The 21,192-nt window shown below is 38.4% G+C and overlaps 1 protein-coding gene across 1 annotated transcript in view; it reads left to right on the top strand.

The window, feature by feature from the left end:
- LOC139711266 (carbohydrate sulfotransferase 15-like) overlaps nucleotides 1–20,923 on the top strand; it is a 77,482-nt gene extending 56,559 nt beyond the window's left edge. The window contains exons 3-8 of the mRNA XM_071623177.1: nucleotides 5,435–5,642; nucleotides 7,980–8,102; nucleotides 10,299–10,452; nucleotides 14,906–15,065; nucleotides 19,734–19,878; nucleotides 20,709–20,923. Coding sequence (XP_071479278.1) covers nucleotides 5,435–5,642; nucleotides 7,980–8,102; nucleotides 10,299–10,452; nucleotides 14,906–15,065; nucleotides 19,734–19,878; nucleotides 20,709–20,923 — 1,005 coding nt within the window. The remainder of the gene's footprint in view (nucleotides 1–5,434; nucleotides 5,643–7,979; nucleotides 8,103–10,298; nucleotides 10,453–14,905; nucleotides 15,066–19,733; nucleotides 19,879–20,708) is intronic.
- Nucleotides 20,924–21,192: the final 269 nt, after the last annotated feature.

Below are 21,192 nucleotides of genomic sequence, written 5' to 3' on the forward strand. Positions count from 1 at the left end.
GACTTAATATGACTAGGTCGAGAGGAATCTGGGAGAGCTACGCAGAATTGACGGTCAGCGCAGGCGCACACATCACTGCGCACAAATTTCGAATCCATTGACTGGATGTAGATGTCTCTGTGTGCATGCGCTGGCCGTCAATTCAGTGTAGCTCTGCCAGTTTCCTCTCGACCGAGTCACATTTAGTCATCAATTTGAACAGAAAGGAACTATTTGCAGAAGCAAACCTTGCACGAACTCTGTTATCAATACTTCAAATTTATTAATAAGTCTTCAAATTGAAGATTTTTTCCCGATTTTAAGTTGATATTTGTCCGCGATAAAACATCCGTCATGATCCTGTATGCTACAGTTCACAGCCCCATGACGCTATGCGTATGGGGCTGCTGGCCGCAGTTATGCGTATGGGGCTGCTAGCCGCAGTATAGTTCCCATAGTGTTTCTAAGCTGAAATACATATGCACATTTGTAAAGCACTGCTTTTAGCCATATACCTAGAAAAAAAGTGAAGTTTTGGTTTAATAGTTGCATTATATCTCATGTTTCAGTTTTTCCTGATGCTGGCTATGCAAAGGAGGACAAGAGCAAAGTGGTTCGAGACCGTATGAGAGAGAGCACTGACTGACCGTCAGAGGTCAAGGCAAATGCCTTATATTCTGTTCAAAGACATGTTATTAATCAAATGACTAATCATTCAAGGCAAAAAAAGAAAGAAAAAAAATCAGTGCGTTTGTTTGTGTGTGTGTCCGCGTGCATGTGGGAGAATCTTATTGTACACACACACACACACACACCCTCACATGCACACACACATACGCACACACATAGTTATGAAGATTCAATATACCCAAGTGTATTAAAATATTATTCTACATGCCTTTGCCATTTATCACATCAGCATCATAAAAAAGATTATCATAAACATGAACACACACAATGATATAATACATGTATTGATCAGTGCATTACACATACACAGGTGCATAAAAACGCTGACATATTTTATAAAATGGGTTCAAGAATGTAGCCAATAGGAAGCGCTGAAATGAGTCACGTGTGCTTTGGTTACTCAGTCCCATTGCACTGCGTGTTAGATCCTATTGCCGATCGTCTGTGCGCGCGGCGGCTCCTTTGAATTGCATGCATACGCGCTGTCAATCCTGTAAACAACTTCTAGTTCGGACTGCCGGCCCTTCCCTTGTTTGTGCATAACATGTGTGGCGTACGTATCATACAGTATACAGTAGACCAAGCGTTGTGGGACCGGACGCGTACATGGAGTCACTTTGAAGGGCAAATCCAACGATCTAGCAGGTTAATACCCACAAAGGTACGTGAAAAACGCTGAAAAATGCTGTTAGTTTCGAATTTTCGACCCATTTTATAAAACAAATGATGCACAGGATTATTTCGTGGCGTTAGTGGAGGCGTAGCTCACTCTCGGGTATTTACAATGTAGTGCATGTTTCACAATTGTAAATACCCTCGAGTGTACTATACGCCTACACTAACGCACTCTATCCTGTGCATCATTTGTATAATATACACTCACACGCACACATACAAACTCATTTACACACATGAGACATTACTATTAAACAGATCACATTGTTTATCAGTAAACATGTTTTTATTTTCTTCTTCTTCTTCTTCTTAAGAAACTTTAATATACTTAGATCACATAGCAATCACGTTGTTCATGAAATATTATACAGTACTTTAGAAAATTTAATCTTCATGAAATTTCCTGAAGTTTTCATTGCTATTATTAAGTTACAACATGGTGGGACACTACCTCCTTTCATGTAAGATAGCTCAAAATGATAATCAGTCAAATTTTCTAGTTTTAATAAATTTCCTGGAACATTCCATGGTCCAAATATCCTTGAAAGGGTGTAAAAGTTTTGAAAAATGCCAATATATAAAATAAAGGCAAAATTATAGTTTACCCATTCATGAGTGAAACATGTTGGATTCTGTATTGGAGGCAATGTGTACCTGAAAATCTTGGAGAGGATAAAACAGGTTTGGCATTAAAAATTATGATAACATTGCAATTAACTTCCAATATCAGAGGATCTGTGCAAAATTGACTCAACTTATGCACAATTTTCATTTGGCTGGTATTAGTTTTAGCAAACTGATTTTGTACTCACACCTACATTGTACTGACCTTTCTACATGAACATTCTGTTCCAGTATTAATAATAGTTACATTTTTTTCCCCAGAGTGGGAGAAACAAATTTTAATCGTAGTCATTCAGTTTTATGAAAAAACCACACTTAGGAAAACATCTTTGTTCTTAGAATAATTCAACCCTAATCAAATCATAATAGTGGACAGAAATGTTTGCTAAAGGGCGAACAATCACATACTGAGGCAAGGAGTCAAAACATGTTGCATAAACATTGGCATTCAAAATACAGGAAGCAATCTGTATTACAAAGACATTTTATCATGCACAACTTTGGTAAGATGTCAATTCTTGAATATCAATCACATTGACCAAAGCATTGGTGCATATACAGTACATTCTGTTGTTTCTGAACTTTGCACTGAAGTTCTTTGTGTATGTGTGTGAATGTTTCAGTGGTGTATATATATATTGCTCCATTTTATCAAGGACAACTTATAGTAACATGGCAATGTTTTCATGCTTCAATATCAATCATATTAACCTATTTCCCTTGGCAAGTACCGGTAATGAGCAGGTTGACTCTGTTGCAAATGATGCATTTTACAGGCAACACAGCAGAACCTGAACAGCTTCCAGAGGAAAATCTTGATCTTGCTGTGAGCGTCTTAGGGGAGGAAACAGATGCTCCTGCTGACGGACCAGGCTCCTCCTTCAGCTTTCGTTTCCTAGCGAGATTCAGGCGTTTGCTATCTATAAACCTCTTGTAGCACGTTTCATGGAATCCTATTTAATACAATGGAGAAATGAACAGCAATGATTAGCCGTTGGATTTTGTTAGGGGGAAAAAAAGGCTAAACGCTAGAGGGAGGGGTTGAACATTACACTCAATATATCATTAAATGTACAGTAGACTATTGACTGCAAATATATTTGAATCTTGTAATTACCAATAAGCCCTAGTACTATGCCAGGTAATCATTAACACCTCATGATCATTGTCATCATCAACTACTTCAACTTGTACTTGCAGTGCAATTACTGATTTTAAATTACATCTACAGCTTTCAGCACCTGATCACATGCAATATCAATTATCATAATTATGAATACAACTGCCTTATCATCATTAATACTAGTAATCCTTGGCCTTTCACTATCACCACCACCCACTGCTTTATAGTTTGGCACAACATAATGGTAATCATATGTTTTAGGGAGTTTAATTGTTGAAATTATGTTATTGTCATTGTTGGTTTTTTAGACCTATTTATATCAAATATTAATAAGTTAATTTAATGAGATGCTAAATGTGTGTTTTGAGGGGAGATTCGCCAATTTCGGGGTGAGAGAAACAGGATGGATATTTAATATTAATACTCCATGGCCATGATTATGAAAATATAAATTTACATGCAGTTTAGACCTTTTTCAATCCAGTCCTGTGTGTCAAGGTTTTTACAAAACAATATCACCGATCAGCTACATCAACCTACAACCTGGGCTGTACATAGAACAACATGTAAAATTACATCTAACGCTAGGCTACATTATAACGGGGCTATGCCATGCCAAGGTGAAATTCAAGATAATTCATCTAAAATGTAACAGACACGCTAACGGCTAAGCTACTGCATTAGCGCCCATTATAACATACACAAGCAACGTTCATAACATAGCTAACGTTGTATTTGTAGTCATCATGGTCATTAACATTATGCATATGAGAGAGACTGCACTGCAGTGTCGACTGCTACGACTGTACGCACGTAAACTAACCTGTAAATTATCCTACGTAGGTTGCAGTCAGTCCCCCTGAGCAGCTGAATCACTTCGTTCTGGTCTGCGATTTCACGGTCTCCCCTACTCAATTTGATCCACTCTTTGGCACACAAAATAGGTTTCGTCTATCTTAGGTTTGTCATAGCCGTGAAATTTTCAAACTTCATCGATGTTACATGCATAATAACGCATCTTAAAAGTTTCGGCAGAGCAGACGACGTAGACGCGTCGACAGGCTCACAGGGGGCGGCCATTTTGACTCGTAAACAATAATTCTCGATTCGGATTGGATAACATACATCACATGATCGTTCGCGAATGAATATCGTACGCGGCAAAGTGTACATATTCAGCTCCTCAGTGACAAAAAAGTTCACTGTTTCCCCCTAAATTACCAAAATACTGCAGGAGGGTTTGTGTCGAACTTTTTCCTGTAGCCTTTTTGGTTATTTGTTTACATGTAGCTGTGGAGAAATTTTAGTGCCGCAGTTGTCGGAACGAAACAAGCGAAAAAACCAGCTCACCCCATGGCCTATTCGGGCCACTAAAATCTTCGCATATGAAATTTTGGTGGCCCGAAATAAAAGCACATATAAAAATTCCTTTGGAATAATTTTGGATGCCCGATCGGACCGCCAAAAGATAACTTTTTTTCGGGGGAGGGGGGGGGGGGGATTTAGTGGCCCTACATCGGTTTTTAGTGGCCCTGGGCGACCAGGCCAATGAAATCTCATGAAATCTCATGAAATCCCATGAAAGGGATTTAAGACCTTTTTGTTTCGATGTCGCTGTCTCTGGTCGTCAGGTGGAAAATCCTTTACATCCGTCAGCAATAACTTTGGAGTTCACTGACACAGCTGCAGACAGCAGTATTATAATAATAGCACTTCTCTTCCCCGTCGGCCGTAATGCCGACTCACTTGAAGCCAGGATATTACCTGGATATCAAGGACAAAGTGCCGGAAAAGTTAGGTCAACCTCCCAAATGTGGATACATGAATAACCCAGAATTATTCATTCCATATCTTTCTGTATATAATTATAATATGTTTACACATATCCACAATACAAATACGTACTCGTCATGTGTACCTATATATATATATATATATATATATATATATATATACGCATATATATATATATATATATATATATACGTATATATAAGTATATATACGTATATATACACACGAATGAATTGCTTAGCAAACAAGTAGATGAATGAATCAATGGATTAGATTAATGATTGGATGAGTGTAGTGTAGTAGATAGTAGAGAAAAAAACAAATAACACACACACACACACACACAAACCACACACACATGAAAAAAAAAAACACGACCTCTTTTAAAAACTATAGGATCCTACTAAGCTATCAAGTGCTATCAAATGGGAACAACACATGCGAAAATATGAAAAGATGTTCGTCATTAGTTTCGCTTTTCTCACCCCTAACCCCTTTTGCTCCTTTCTTTCTGGCCATTCCACCCCCTTCCGTTTTTTTTTCTTACAGCTATTTCAAAAACTTCCCGAGCCGTTTTCGAAGAAGTACAAGAACCCCTGCTGGAACGTGAGGCACAAGCCGCGCCAGTGCCTGCCCTACTTCTACCTCATCGGGATGCCGAAGTGCGGCACGACTGACGTGTGGAACAAACTCATCGCCCATCCCCACGTTGTCGAGACCGGCAAGGAACCGCACTGGTGGAGCAGGGTTCGAATAGGTGAGCACATCGTCGGGAGAGGAGGGGAGAGGGGGGGGGGGGGGGGAGGGGAACGGAAGGGAAGAGGCAGAGGGAGGTGCTACTTTTGCAACTCCATGTACGGTCTCCATGGTTACCAGATAGAACTGGAACTTCCTGTAAGAGGGCGAGAGGGGGTAAGGGCGATGCTCAACAAGAAGTTATTATCATTCTATATACACACAGCTACAAAACATCATGATCATGATGGTGATGATAATAATGATATTCATTATCATTACGGAAGTAATATCAGTCTCTTTTGTCAATTGTATAACGCGTTTGGCATTGATGTGGCAATTAAACATGATTAGAAGAACTGGAGGAGCAAAGGTTGAAATCTTGGGTGATAATGGTTTATTGCTAGAGATGACTTGCAAGACCTTCCACAAAAACTGAAAGTACGGGAAGTATCGAGTAAAGTAGAGCATCCACATTCCGCAGTAGGCTCCTCCATTACAAATTAATTCTATTTCTTTAAGGTCCGGACAACAGGATTCCAAAAGCCTGCCTGATTTGGGGGAATAATCATAGGTTGGTATATATATATATATATATATATTTTTTTTTTTTTTTTTTTTTTTTTGTACGAAGAGGTCAACATTAGCTCCACCGCAGAGGACAAAGGGGATGATCCTTTACAGTGGTTCAACTTTAACAAGACCGGATTTAAGAATTGCCCCGACGTTCCCTGTAGAGGGAAATTCACCCCCAGACTATATGCTGATGCAGCAAATGCAGGAAAATTTGTAGAAAACCTCAGATCATTGTTTTGCTACATGAACTTGGTAAACGAACGCGGCGAGTATTATGACGTCATCTCTATGACGACTACGACACGTCCATAACAGACGACAACACCAAGACGAGAACACCAAGTTCGTCGTCGTGACTAATCTTTGTGAACTGATGAGGGTCTCAAAATGAAATAATGTTGCATCATCTGTTTATTAACCCTCTGCCTGCCACGTACAATTACCTGCTCAGGTTTGTGTGTAATATTTTGTGTACATTTGAGTCATTGGCACAAAAAAGGTTGATAAAGATAAACTCTTCTGACTCGTCCGCTGATTTTTTTTTCTACTGAGTGGAGCTCCTGTAGTTGCTTAAACTAAATTGGAGCAATAACTTCCTGATGACGCGAATTCAGAACAAAAAGGGGCGTTACTTTTATGAAGTCTCCGAAGTCTCCGTAATCTTTGTGATTTCTTGTAAAAATTGTCTACAGTCATCCGACACAAGCATTTTCTTAAAAGAAAAATGATGTACTATTTTTTTTTTTTGTATATGCTGAGGGGAGGAGGAGGTGATTATTTCATCGCGTAGATTTTGGATGATAGGGTTGAAAGTGAAGTACACACAAAACGACCACATTATATGAGACTAAACACACAAGCAGACACCCCCATATATCACAGATGTGTTTATACAATACGTTGTCTTGTTTCTCAAGACCGAGACCGTGTTTGTTTCATCTCACACCCACGCATCAAATCCATTGTAGATTAGCAATTTGTCGTGTTTGGGAGGATGATGGCGGTTTGTTTCTGAGAAAACAGAGCACAAAAAAAATCCACTAATTGGCAAGATCTTGGTCACGGCGTGATGACGAATGTTTGGTAGGTCACGGCAAGGTTTTGAAGCTGTTCTAATACTCTAGGCAAGTCTCTGAACCAGAGCGGAAGTGAGAATCAAATGAATTAAAGTCGACATTTTGTCGAGAACCAAGCCAATCCGCACAAAACTCGACTACTTGCTGGTTGGTGGGGATGTACTGTAGGCAACAAGAGAGCGTTTCTTTGTTACATTTACCGCTAAGGAAACAAAGGAATAGAAGGAAAAAAGTTGCGCTCGACGTCTTTTGATGAGAGTTCGTATAATAGTAATAATGGTAATGATGATAGTGATGATGATAATAATGATAATGATAATAATGATAATAATAATAATAATGATAATAATAATAATGATAATAATAATAATAATTATAATAATGAAGAATATGATCATAATTGTGCTTATAATAATAACAATGAAATAAAAATGATAATAAGAAGAAGAATGATAGGGGTATTTATAATGCTATTTACCACTCAGTCTGAGTGCTCAAAGGGCAACGCCCAACTTGGCGCATCAGGGCTCTCACCCCGTCGCCGAGCTCCAACCTCTGTGATTGCCAATCAGATATACCTCACTGACTTAAGCCGTTCTCAAGGTTCCTACCCCCTTTCTTTCTCTAACACCTGCAGCTGATGTGATCTTTTTTGTTGTTATCTTATCATCTTTTTTTTTTGTGTGTAATGTATTTTATGTATGTAGTCGAGTTGAAAAGGGGCTGGGACAGACTGAACGAAGATCCTGGCACATACTACAAGAGGTGGGCCAACGCTCTCAACAACTACGCCGAGGCCTCCAAGCAAAACATCAGCAAAATTATCGTTGGTAAGCGAGGTCATAGTGTTTGTTTGTATGTATGTATGTATGTATGTATGTATGTATGTATATATGTGTGTTTGTTTGTTTGTTTTTCGGGGTCAAAGCACAAGGGGTAGAAAAAAAAAGATCAGAAGTATAGATGGAAGATGGGGGGGGGGGGGGGAGGATAATCCACCACGCCCAATCATTACGATTATTAAAGAGCGTTATTAGGAGGGACAACAAAAGCCGATTCCGAATGAAAGTCATTTAATGCTCTCACCTCCTGATATCTTAGCTTGGCTCGTTAACTCGGCTCACTGGGTTTTAGAGTGCTGTTACATAACGCCAATTATGTTAAAGCTATAGTAAACAACAACAACAACAACAACAACAAGTGCAACAGCAGTAGCAACATCAACAACAACAAAAATAACAACAACAACAACACACACACACACACACACACGCACACACACATACACACACACACACACACGCACACACACACACACACACACACACACAAACTATATCCTGTGATTTGAATTCCGTGGCCATCTCCCTATACAGGGCAGCTACTCTTCCATCTCATGGATTAAATTGTATCAAATATATGGCACCTGGTCTTTTGGTCGTGTGCATAAACAAGAATGAAAATAAATGGATCGAATTGAATTGAATTCAACTGAATTGAATTGAATTGAATTGAACTGAATTGAATTGAATTGAATTGAATTGAATTGAATTGAATTGAATTGAATTGACATGAATTGAATTGACATAATCTTTCAGGCCAGGTCGGTGAGAAAAGGAGCTTACATAACATTGCTAACTTCTTTTTTTAATCATTTTTGTTGGGCGATCGAGAATACTCAGTCTCGGATTCTATCACATTTAATGTGCCAACACCACAAACCAATGAATTTTCATTAATCTAATTGTGAGAAAACGAAAACAAGAATGTTTTGTTTCGTCTCTGTCAGGTTATTGCCTGAGGATGCAATATTTTGTGCCCAAAGTTCGTATGTTTGTAACTCACTATACCACCGGCTGCCTCCTCTTTTTACCCACCCTTTTTTATCCATTCACATTAAGTTATTAACCCCCCCCCCCCCTTAGGGTGTGATTTTTTTACTGGTTACATTTGCTATTCACACTATATTTAGAAGAATGATGGTATATTAACAATAGAGTAAAATCAAACGAACAGACCTGTAGAAATATTATAGAAATCGGACCCAAAATAACATTGGTATGAAATTTCGATGTTTTCCGTAGATTTTCCAGGTTAAAAAAAACTAAAAAAACAAACAAACAAACAAACAACAACCCTACAATCAACAAGCAATAAGAGACGGTGACGTCATCACCTCCCAGCTCTCCCGAGAGTAATTAGAGTAACTGATAAATCATAAAGCAGGCTACAGTATTTTTTTTTAATGAGAAGGATACCCTTTATTTGGTGTTGTTTCATGTCAAAACAGGAAATTTAATGCAGATTTCCGCTGAGATATATGGGAAGCTTGTATAGTGATGACGTCATTTCCCGCAATTTGCATAATTACAGTTTTGACTGCTATCACTACCGGTATTTCGTGAAAAACAAAATTAGACGACCTTCTTGATATTAGGTTTGAATTTGATGAGACCACTGCCATGCTTATCGTCTGCCATTACTCTGTTTATAAAAGCAAAACTGATCAACCCTGTATTATATTTGTTTGTTTGTTTGTTGTTGTTTTTTAGTTCACTACGTTTATTTAAAAAAAATCAACTTGAACAAGTGGTTGAGAATTGCACTTTCATTATGTGACTGTCATAACTAAAAATGATAGAGTAGATTGCAAACAAATGATTGGTTGAGAGCATACACGTGACCAGACATTTATTTTGCCTAACACGTAATTTTGTTTATGACCGGTCATTGGTAAAGTATAATGACCGGTGATTAGCACTGATTAGCACGGCTAGAGGATATGACTGCTGCAGAATTTTTGACGAACGACAAGAACTTGCTTCAACATTTTATAAAACAAATAATACACAACATTTTTTCTAAAGTATAATTACCCACTCTCAAACAGTCCAAACGCACCCTTGGCTATCACCTCGGGCGTATAGACTGCGCCTTGCGTGGGTAATTTTTACTTATGCCCTCAATGATGTGTATTTTTACTCTTGCATGCTAATTAACTGTCGTCTCGGCCCTTTGCTTGACAGGGGACGGCTCGGCCTCCACGATGTGGGATAACCAGCACTGGAAGCTTTTTTACCCGAACCTGGACACGGGGCCACCCCACGTCAACGGGGAGCTGATTGTCACCATCCACCCAGACGCCCGAGCCATTGCAATACTGAGGAATCCCGCAGACAGGTGAGCTTGATATCCCCCTTGACCGCTGCCTCGTGACAAAATGTGATGGAGTTGGGGGTTAGGGGTCTTTTTCCCCTATGTGAAGATGATAGACGTACATATGTTTAGTAGACTGGCCTATTATAGGCCCAATTTGCTAACGTATTCAACTATCGTGGGTATCTCACTGGGCTGGAGACATGTTGGCGACCTGTTGGTGACTCGAGTCTCCCTAGTCGAGGAGATGTCTCCACGAGGTCTCCACGAGGTCTCCGTGACGTCTCCTGGAATGTAACCGAGTCTCCGGGGAGTTACGAGAAAATCAAACCTGTTCGATTTTTTTTTCGGAGATTCTTTCCAGTTTCTAGCTGGTCGCTTAGACGTCTCCGCGACGTCTCCGTGACGACGTCTCCTTCCAGTCGCGGAGACTAATCTTTGTGAGCGAGGTCTCCGAGACGTCTGCGCGACTTTTGCGAAGACCCATTAGCGACCTACCGGAGACGTTGCGGAGATATCTCGGAGGTGTCGGAGGACATTATTTTTTTCGACTTCTTGACTAATAGATTATCATCCTTATTTGAAGACGTCTCTTACGTCACCTTGAAGTTTCCTTCTTAGTGAGAGCGCAGGCCAATTTTTGGTCCCTCGAGTCGCACGGTGAAGTCTCCTTCTCTATTACGCCCTATACTTTTTTTTTAAAAATTCTAGAAGTACCTAGTACATAGCTAAGCTATAAAATAAAGTGTGTGAGAAAACAAAACAACCATAAAAGTTGAATACGTTTAATCTATAGTGCTTATAGAACATGAGTAGGCCTAATTACTTTTACCCCTCCCCCCCAAAAAAAAATACAGTGCATTACATTACATTACATTACATTACATTGCATTACATAGAATTACATTACACACACGCACACACACACACACAAACAAACAAACAAACACACACACACACACACACACACACACACACACACACACGCACATCCCCACATCTTCCGCAGTATACGGTCTTCTAGATCCACTACCATTCGCTTCCGCACGTACGCACCAGTGCACGTTTCAGGAATGCGAACAGTCGCTAGTCTCTGGTGTTCAGCGGGTCGCCGTCGGCAAAGTCCCATTATGTCGTCATGAAGCCTCGACAGCAGGATCGCTGGTCTGTTGTTGCGAACACAGTTTATATTTTGATTGACAAGTCTGGCAGTCAAGGATAACATTGTTATGGTCTCATGGATCATTTCTGTGTACTTTATCACTTTCCCATTATTTGCTTCACTTGTTATCGTCCTGAGATTGTTGAAGTTGCGTGGAAAGATCCAGGGTTAAAATGATAATGTTAATGACACTTCGACTGGTAAATTGCACATTTTCCAAAATAACCAGTTCCCTTTACTGCACAAGCAAGTAGAGCTGTGGACGTCATTGCCACTGTTTTGCCACGAAGAAAATGCAGTCGCAATATGTGTCAAGGACTTTTAATGTACTAGTAGTGGATAGCTTTTTGAAACCATGCATCTTTATCTTCTGTGTTGTAGTGTTCCTTCGCAGATTTTTTTTCTTTTCTTTTTTTTTAAAAGAAATATATGTATGGATTATTAAGTCATCAATATGGCAACTTAGAAAGGAAATCATGAAAAAGTATGTTCTATTTCATAGTTGACAATTTTCCTAGGGATTAAAATTATGACGAATATTATGCTATGATCATCAATAAAACCTACGAGAGAAGACGTGTACATTTCCACTTCGTGTTATGATGCTATACATTCTCTTCTAAACCTGTTGAAATCTGAGCCATCGCCAACGTGCACGGACCATTTCCTTCTTTTTTTATGTTTTTTTTTGTTCTGTTTTTGCTCCTCAGCTCAAAGGGTAAGAGTAAGTCATGAAATATCAAGAATCAAACAGCGTTGTAATCATGAATTATCATTTTAACGTTAAACCTCTATATGGATAGATTTGGTAAATGTAAATGAAGTCATGAAACAATATGTCTGCTCAATAGACAGTGTTTATCAAAACCAAAAATGCAAACCCACATGTGAAACCAATATCAAAAAACAACAACAAAAACAGAAAAGAAATGCGTCAGCTGTTCGAGCAGAACAATGAATGACAACATGAACAGGAACTATTTAGATTGAATTAACATCATTTTCAAACAAATGCAGGTAGGCAGGAAAAGTGGAAGGCCGTTAGCGCAGGATGTACCGAGGTCGTGGAGACATCATGGTCGTGTGCTGCTTGGCAATCCACCAGTCATGGTGTGAATAAAAAAAAAACAAATATTGAATGAAAAAACACAATCCCTGTATATACAATGCACTATCCGCCCTGCATCCTTTAGAGTGCAAAGGACTTCGAAATAAACGACCCAAGGATCCGGTTTAGTCCTGCCACTAACACATAAAACTCCTTGGAAGATGAATAATTAACTACTGCCTGGCGAAATATCACTGCAAGAAATATCTTTGAAAGAAGAAGTTTTGAATTTTCCGAAGGATGATACATGTACTGTGTGTGTTCAAATATCTTACCTCATGTAGGCCTATACGTCATTGGATGTATCGGCCTTTCTTTATTCACTATACTAGTAATATAGTGAATAAATAAAGGCCGATATACACAGTATGTTTAGATATATTTATGCACGAAAGTTTGGTGAGAATGAGGTAAAAAAATACGCGAATGGCCAAACTAGTGATTTTGGGCTTGGTTGATTTAGATGAAAGTATTGTCCCGACGACAGTGGTGATGAGAAGACAAATCAATCATAATGACAATTGTATAATCAGGTGCTTATCCATGAATTCCGTAAAGGGGAGCCATTTTCTTTTTGTTTCTTCTATTTCAACAAGAAATAAATGGGGGGGGGGGCACCCGGTGTGCCCCCCCCCTCCCGTTCCGCCACTGATAATCGCTACGAGTTTAAGATCCATTCCTCGATGTAGTAAATCACTAAGATTTATGTGCGAGGGCATCAAATATTGCACGGCCGGCGTGGATGAACTCGGGGTCGATCTTGCGACTCGTGACCCGGAACAAGCGTGGCTGGGTAAAGTCGCATCAATGCAGAGTTCGCCTACGACTTCGAATTGATTATTTACCTTCTCCGAACGAGGCAGTTTGTCTTTTTTTCTGACCCCCAGCGTTTGACAAGAAACCACGCAGGCAAACAAACTTCGCATGCATCATAAATCATTACCAGAAATGGAGCCGCAGAATATATAAAAGAGAGACTGGAAAAATTCATATTCCTCTGCACCGTCGAAGGCAACCTACCCCTAGCAGCCTTGTTTGTTGTGTTATGTTTTTGTCCACTTTTGCTTTGTTGCTGTGTTATGAGTTATTTTATTCTTTGTCATGCTGAATCAAATTTGTTTTATATTTGTCTAGATGTACATGAAGTAGACACGTTTGAAAAGCCGAATAAATCATAATGATGATCATCATGATATTAATAATAATATTGATAATATTTATGATGATAAATAATAACAATAATAATAATAATAATAATAATAATAATAATAACAATTATTGTTATTATTATCATTATTTTTTTTTGTCCTCAAAATGAGGGACTTTATTTAAATCAATTGTTCAGAATCATGCAAAAGTCAATACAAGCATAAAACAATTGCAATCATTATAGTTCAATTTACATCAAATGAAAATTCTGTATGTAACGGATTTTATCATCGATTGCTGGAATACTTCTTTTTTGGGGGAAATATCATTACAATATAACAGAAACTCATATTTGAATTCTTTTACAATAAATGATGCAGTAAAACGCTGCTTTCTGTATTCTTCCATGAGATATACCTTATATATTGCGTATTCCATGAAATTAACTATTGCGTCAATAAGAATTATTATTATTAGTAGTATTAGTATTAGTATTATGATTATTGTTATGATTATTATCATTATTATTATTGTTGTTATTATTATTATCATTATTATTGTTATTGTTATTATTATTATTATTATTATCATTATTATTATTATCATTATTTTCCATAGTTGGAACGTTTTATACTTGCTTATACGAGTGTATAACAGAGGATATAACAAATGTTATTATGTAATCCACATATTTATCTCCGTCAGCTTTTAACTGTCGTATATTAATAATAGAGAATCCCCATGAGCGACGACACGCTGGTCATTGTGATGGGATATAGTTAGATATTGATTATCATTTTCTGATATCAGACAAAATATTATCATCCATCAAAGAATTGTCTTGAGGGCTTAATCAGATCGAGATATCCTTAACTTCTGTTCCTGATCTATACTGGATATTTTCCAATGTCGTGTAATGTTATTGTTTTCATCTGAACTTGTAGCTTTATATGCTCTATGAGAGAAACGTTTTGTCCGCATTCATCTTGTCGGTTCATGGATCTATGAATGTATTTTCTGTCTTTATCATGTTTGTTTGTTTGTTTTTTTTTTTTCAGATTGTACTCCGACTACCTATTCTTCACAGACGAAAGTATGTTATCGCCGCAACATTTTCACGAGAGAGTTAAAGTCAGCATCATACGCTTTCACAAGTGCGTGGCAAAATTGGATCTACGCACGTGTACGTACAGCACAAGCAGCATTAATAAATATGTGGTGAGTATAATGTAGGGCGTAACGTTGCGTCGCTCAGATATTCTGTGTCGATATGCTATTATATAATTTATATAATTGTCAGTCATTCTGCGAGCAATATTCTCATGACCGTGTGGTAGCACCCCTGGTATAGATGGCTCTGACTCTGAATGCGTTGGCGCTACTCGACAACACTTACATCTGCTTACTATATACTCCTACTAAAATACTATACTGCTGGTTTATTCTACTATTACTACTACATGTACTACTACTACTATTACTATTTGAGGCAGCTCTACTACTCTTATTCTGCTTGTCTATTTATTTATTTATTCGTTAATTAATTAATTTATTCTTTTATTTATCTATTTTTTATTTTTTTATTTATTTATCTATTTATCTATCTATCTATCTATCTATCTATCTATCTATCTATCTATCTATTTATCTATCTATCTGTGTATCTATCTACCTATCTATTTTTGTTTCTCTCGCGTTGTGGCGTTCCATAGATCTGTACACACGTAGCTCTCTCCGTCCTTGCGCGACTTACGTTCTTCCCTTTAAAGTTTGGAATGCATCTTTATCTGTTGTATGTCACCCGGTGTCATTCATCTTCTTCTCCCATCGTGGCCCTTTACCCCTCCACACTCCTCATTATAACGTCCTAAAGGAGCCCATTATATGTCTCAAGATATCTTCCACCTGTTCCGCTGTTATATCTCTTCTTCCCTGCCCCTATTAGCTTTCTCCCCTCCTCAGCTCTCCAAATAACTCTTTCACCCTGTCGCCCTGTTAACTTTTGCCATTAATGCTCCTCGTTTTATACTGTTGTCCTTCCTCGTGTTCCTGCTGTCTTCCATCATCATCATCATCATCACCATCATCATCATCATCATCATCATCATCATTATCATCATCACCATCATCATCATCATCACCATCATTATCATCATCATCATCATCATCATCATCACCATCATCATCATCATCATCATCATCATTATCACCATCATCATCATTATCACCATCATCATCATCATCATCATCATCATCATCATCATCATTATCATCATCATCATTATCACCATCATCATCGTCATCACATTCATCCTCTTCTTCTTCCGCCTCATTATACTCTCCAATTCACTATTACCACGTTTTTTCATTACCATTCTTTTAATATATATTTGGCAAATATCAATTTGTTTACTGAATCATGTTATTGCTTTTCTATAATTGTGAGAGCGTGCATACTTTGTACATCGACAGTAAGTGTCCAATTTTGTTTATCGACAGAAAGTGTCTAATTTTGTTTATAACTTCTTGAAGAAGTAACACCCCCTCCATATTTCAATAGAAACGTTCCTTTGTTGGAAAGATGATAACAGAAAGATAAATTTATACCCAAACTTCTTTCTACCAGTTCGTTAGTATAAGTTAAAAGGTTAGGATGGGCCGTGAATCTATTATAGTATCTTCCTTCTTACGCATGAAGGCCCAACTCGTCGAATGACCTGCCTGCCAACTTATGTGTGGCATCGAAATGCGATTCCATTGGATTTGAATGTAATCGTGATGGAGCCCACTATCTCCCGATGCAAGATGATTGTGGGTTTTGGCTGAATAGGTCTATCCCGTGACTTTAAAGGGATTATAAGTTTTGGTTGAGAGGGCGATTCAGCTTTTAACTTTTTTAAAGAGATAATTAGAAACCACTGATATGAAATATGAAAAAGCTTACAATCTAAGAGGAATTCAGAGTTTATTTGATGAAAATCAGTTTTGAAATGACTGAGATATTAAAAGAAAAAAAAAACCCAAAGTAAAATAAAGTGGTCTTGATAAAAGGTGGGACCCCCTTTTTCATTTAGACCTCTTTGTTTTTGAATATCTCAGCCATTTCAAAACCGATTTTCTTGGAATGGTATGCTCTTTTATAATAGCTCCCATTTCAGATAAGAAGTTTCTAATTATCTCCTAAAAAGTTAAAACATGAATTCCCATCTCAGCCAAAACTATACAATCCCTTTAACAAGCGTCTGTGCAGTATTTTCAGGAGTCCTTGGCCGAGTCAGCCTTTCATACCATCTCCAGCTAAAGGAATCTTACGGACAATGGCGAAAGTGTGAACACCACTTGATACTCGTATATCCACATTCCATCTGCAGTACCGTGTTGATTACGTCTGTCCCTCTTCATAGGTCTTTCCTTCCTTTTTTTTTTGGAGGGGGGGGGGGAGTGGTATGAAGGGCCTATACACACTTTTTTCACAAAGAAATTTCATTCACTATTCATCACAAATAAATGTCCCATTGTAATGATACATAAAACAAATAATACGGCTTGACATGCAGCTACAAACAGTCTAAATGATATGAATACAATTTCAGCTAATGTTAGATACAAAACTTTTATTTTTTCTGACTTATGTTCATCCACTTTCTTCGCCTCCTTTGAAAATAACAAAATTGGCAAAAATGTTATTATTTCCTAGTTTCTGCCAGAAAATATAAAGTGCTTTGCATAAAAAAAACACACACGTTGCAACACTGAAGGTTTTCTGTAGAGCTGAGTATAACAGTACTTCTAGTAATTTTACTTTGATTCTGTAACGTAATTTGAAAAATAAATATTTGTGTAATATCGCTTTCCAAAAAAAAACCCTCCACCAAATGTGTAATTGTTTCTGTTGAGCTTGAACAAAACGCACAGAGGTCTGTGTTAGAGATTCCCATTGCAAAAAGTACTTTATTAACGCCAATATTTCTGTGCAGTATCATTACTGTGAATACATACGTTTTACACCTAAGAGATTATGTATCTTTATGGGATTCGAAAACACGCTCAAGAGAAAAGGTAGAAATCAAATTAAAATTCAGTTTCAAACTTGAATTCAACCTGTGTGAGAATTAGAGACGATGACCGAAAAGAAATGTTCGAAAAAAAAACATGTTGTATTGAAAATAACGAAGTCTTTGATTCAGAGTAGATCTATAAGGAATATTGTAAATATCAATCCGGTCTATATTTTGTTTGCGTAAATATTTCTTCCCATTTCTTTTCAGATTTAGATGGTCTTTCCTTCCTTTGTCCATCGCCCCCTTCCTCCGTGTCCATGTCTGTGTGTGAGTTTCTCTCTCCCTCTCTCTCTCTCTCTCTCTCTCTTTCCCTCTCCCTCTTCCGCTCTTCTAATATATTTCTGTCATGAGAATAGCACACATGCGCCATGCATGTTCCATGGTCTCATATTAATAGTTCAAGGTATGTTGACATCATGCGGTTCATAATCGCGGTCGACACAGATACTCCCGCGGCCTCGGGAGGCGCAGCGAGTTTAAACAGTTGTCGAAAAGATGTTTGTCGAAGTGGCAGTCACAGTGTCTGTCTGTCTGTCGAGCTGTCTTGTCACGTTTTTTCAAAATGGGAGACACTGCGTGTCTTTGTGTCTGTTTGGCTTTCTTGACACGTTTGTGTCGCGAGGGTGGCGCGGTAGACACTCTTGTAACGAGTCAGATAGCAGCAGTGAATGAATGAATGAATGAATGGATGAATGAATGAATGAATGAATGAATGATTGAATGAATGAATGAATGATTGAATGAATGAATGAATGATTCAATATGTCAATCACTCATTCAACCAACAGTCAAACAATCAATCGGATCAATCGACCTATCAATCAATCAATCAATCAATCAATCAATCAATCAATCAACCAATGAATCAATGAATTAATGAATGAATGAAAGAATCAATCAATCAATCAATCAATCAATCAATCAATCAATCAATCAATCAATCAATCAATCAATCAATCAATCAATCAATAAATCAATCAACAATCAATCTACAATTGATCAACAAATCAATTTACTAATCAATCAAACAGCCATCCAAACAGCAACCAACCAACCAACTAACCAACTTAACAAGCACGTAGCAATTATACCCCTCACAAAAAACAGAAACGTATATCAACCAACACGAAACAAACCAAGAAACTCACTTGTAATCTATATTTCTTATTGGTTAGTCCTTGTCATGTGAGTAGCCAGCTAGTCGTTCGAGCTGAAATCACACTCATTTTAAAACTTGAACTTTTTTCCTTGAAAGCAGCACTTTGTTATGATCAGATTGGTCTCATTCTTTTAAAGGAAGACCGACAACAGACATTTCGTAAATGAATTAACCCTGTTGCCTTCGTGTGACATTGGCGGCCATCATTATGTCTGTGTTATGAGTCTCATGAGCCCTTAGGCGCTGGTAAAGTTGTCATTGAAAAAAACATAGAGAACGATTCGAAGACCAGGGGGTGTTTCATCAACGCTTGTCAGCGCTGACAAGGTGTCAGCGCTGACGATTTCAGCAAAATCCTTGGTTTTGATTGGCTGAGATGCGCTGGTCACTGACTGTTACTATGGTGATTGTCAGCGCTGACAAGTTGTCAGCGCTGACAAGCGTTGATGAAACACCCCCAGCACCACCAACTAAGGTGGAAATGAAAACTTGTCTTTGTGTGTTTCTTCATTCTTTTCAAAAAATAGTTTTATTACACGCTTTCGGCAGTACCTACGGCAGCAAGGTTTAATTGTATTTCATAGTGCTTATGACAGCCGCCAGGTGAATAGAGATGTCTCGAATATGGTTATCAACCGTTCTTCTTGTTTTTCTTCTCTCCCACAGAGAATTGAGGTCGGCCTGTACAGCGTGTATATAGGGGACTGGCTCTCGTTTTTCCCGCGGAAAAGGCTAAAGATCATCAGCATGGAAGCATGGCATCAGAATTGTCTGAAGTCACTCATCGAATTACACGAATTTTTAGAATTAGGTGAGAGAGCTTTTTCCTTGTTTTGCTTTCTGTTTTTTTTTTCAATGGCTCGTAATTCATAAGTTGCTGGAGCGTTTTCGAGACAGGAATCGTAGTTTCATTTAAAGACAAAAAAACAAAAAACAAAAGAGGGAAGGAACAGCAATATATAACGATTGACCAAAAAAGTTGTATTGTTTACCTCTCTCTTTATAATTCAGATTTTTTATACTTTTTTGATCTTGTACCATACGTTTAAAATTCGATCGGCTTGAATTGTGAAGACGAGATAGAAAATACGTCATGTTACGAATTTTCAGATGCAGTAACAGTCATTTTTTCATCTTGAACTGTATTATTAAGATTTTTGGTAGGATTTTTTTCACGAATTTTACAATTGTGTTATGTGTTATCACTGTGAATACAGACGTTTTACACTGAATTGTATTCAATAGATTGTGTATCTTTATGGGATTCGAAAACACGCTCAAGAGAAAAGGTAGAAATGAAATTAAAATCTGGATTCAAACTTGAACTCAAACTGGAACTCAACCTCGAACTCAGTGAGAATGAGAGATGATGGCCAAAGAAAAAAATGTTTTAGAAAAATTGTTCCTGAAAAAGCTGTAGCAAGGAGGGGGATAAATTGTAGCAAGGAGTATGATTACCTTTGTTCAGTGTTTTTGGATTTTTGTAATGGATTTCTTCTTTTAGAAAGTTCTGCTCATCCCCCCCCCCCCTTTCTCTCTCGCGGTCATACGAAGAATATTCTATTGTCTGGTAACATGGTTGTTAATGTTTTGTTTTATTCCCCCCCCCCCCCCCCCCCCTTGACGATTCACGAATCGTAGAGCGACTTCCGCCAGCCGATGTCTTCCGAATATGCACGAACGACACGAAGAACATGCGATCTCCGGAAAAGCAGCTGCTGGGTCCCATGCTGCCGGAGACGAAGAGACTCTTGGACGAATTCTACGCCCCCTACAACCGCGAGCTGGTCCGTCTCGTCGGCAACCCGGCGTTCATGTGGGCGGACGAGCCGACGGAAAGCGAGGAGACCAATTAGATGGGAGCGTGGAAGAAATATAGATCTCTCTTCTCGCCTCACCCACACCCCCCCCCCCCAAAAAAAAAAGAAGAAGAAAAGACTGGACTTGTAGCGCCACCCATGAAGAGCTTTCAAAACTACTACATCATGTCCCTCCCTACAATATCAACATAGCGTGTCGAAGACGCCTTGTGCAACCACGAATAATCCAGCGGATCGTAACGATGATGAGTTGAGTATTTATTTTCTTTGCGGGATGAAGCGCACCGAGGCTTGACGAAAAGTTC

This window comes from Diadema antillarum, unplaced genomic scaffold, assembly GCF_040938485.1.
Source record: "Diadema antillarum isolate AM-2024a unplaced genomic scaffold, OU_Dant_1.0 seq00001630_RagTag, whole genome shotgun sequence".
NCBI classification, from domain to species: domain Eukaryota; kingdom Metazoa; phylum Echinodermata; class Echinoidea; order Diadematoida; family Diadematidae; genus Diadema; species Diadema antillarum.